Source organism: Monopterus albus, unplaced genomic scaffold (assembly GCF_001952655.1).
Source record: "Monopterus albus unplaced genomic scaffold, M_albus_1.0 scaffold2762.1, whole genome shotgun sequence".
Classification (NCBI taxonomy): domain Eukaryota; kingdom Metazoa; phylum Chordata; class Actinopteri; order Synbranchiformes; family Synbranchidae; genus Monopterus; species Monopterus albus.
The window spans coordinates 1-1,480 of NW_018130634.1; the positions used below are offsets into that span (position 1 = coordinate 1).

Here is a 1,480-nt window from a genome sequence, read left to right on the forward strand (position 1 = left end):
TCAGTTCTTCCTGCCATAATTTGCAAGGGTATTGAATGGGAAGTTGATGTAAGAAATGGAATGTGACCCTGTTGTTGTTTGTACTGATCAGGTGTACCCCAGGCACCGGGCCCGACCCAGACTGTGACCCCAAACTTGAGGCTGAGGTGGTGAAACCAGACAAATGTGGCAAAATGAAAGACCCTGCTGGACCCTTCAGGTAGTTATTGACCTGCTCCGTACCTACTGTACCATAGGGGCTAGGACCCCTGTGTTTGATTTGTTCTCATATATTTGCATTAATAGTCAGTATTCTTAGATATGTAATCTTGCATCTAGGGACTTAGACTGACAGCTTTAGTCATCAGGCTTTATGTTCTTGGATTGTTTTTTTGAAATCAAGTAAACACCTGGACTCTGAACCACACTAAAGCACGCAAACACACAGACTCACACAGTTTCATGGCTTCATGGTCCTGACCCTCAGGTTGGGAACCCCTGACCTCAGTGTTTTCTGCCCGTGCAGTGTACGGTGCAGTGATCACACTGTACTTACAGTGTATTTGTTCAGCTCAGTTAGTGAACATGTTTAGAATGCCTCATCTTCAGAGCCACCGTCACTTTCTCAGATTGGGTTATCCTCTCCCCGAATGTGGGTTCATGTCTTTCATAAATCAGTTCTTATATATTTGTACGTTTTCCGGGGAAAGAGCTGTGGTCTCATGGTACGGGTGAAATCAGCAGCCTGCCAGTAGTTCTGAGATGTTTTCTGTCACACAGGAGATATTTGGCTTCTGTCCGTTCTTCACTGAACTTGTACCGTTGTCCGTACGCTGCTTTCTCCTCCCAACACTGAGTGAGTGGTCCTCTCTGTTCCAGGGAGTGTATAAGTGTGGTGAATCCCACTCCGTTCTTCCAGAGCTGTGTGTATGACATGTGCCAGTTCAACGGCCAGCAGCATGTTCTGTGTGACCAGCTCCAGGCCTACACTGATGCCTGCCAGAGCGCTGGAGCCAAAGTCCACCCGTGGAGGACTCCAGACTTCTGCCGTAAGTCTTCAGTGACCTAAGACCTTTCTTTGGATTCGTCATGCAAGTGAGCTCGTAGTGACGCTGTTACAGTTTTTACATTAACTTCATCCCATTTGCAAGAATCAGTCTGTGGCTGCAACTATTCATTCCATGCAGCTTAACACAGCACCACCTCATCAGAAGAGTATACGCTGGCCTTAAGCCAGTAGGTCACCACTCCCACATGTCATCCCTCCCTCTCGCCCTCTGTTCCTCCTGCAGCCCTGGCCTGTCCTCCCAACAGCTCCTACTCTCTGTGTATGAGTTCGTGTCCAGAAACCTGTCAGGGTGTGGTCGGACTGCCCGGCTGTGAGAACGTGTGTGTGGAGGGTTGCGAATGTAATCCAGGCTTCATCCTCAGCAACGAAAAGTGTGTGGCACTGAAAGACTGTGGCTGTGTGGACACCAGTGGATCCTATCACCCTGTAAGT

At 48.6% G+C, this 1,480-nt stretch overlaps 1 protein-coding gene across 1 annotated transcript; it reads left to right on the forward strand.

Moving 5' to 3' along the window:
• Window positions 1-91: 91 nt before the first annotated feature.
• On the forward strand, window positions 92-1,474 carry LOC109954046 (zonadhesin-like; the record flags this gene model as incomplete). The annotated part of the gene is made up of 3 exons (XM_020589469.1): window positions 92-199; window positions 859-1,028; window positions 1,272-1,474. Coding segments are annotated over 3 exons (481 nt in total), but the record flags the coding sequence as incomplete, so codon positions are not given.
• Window positions 1,475-1,480: the final 6 nt, after the last annotated feature.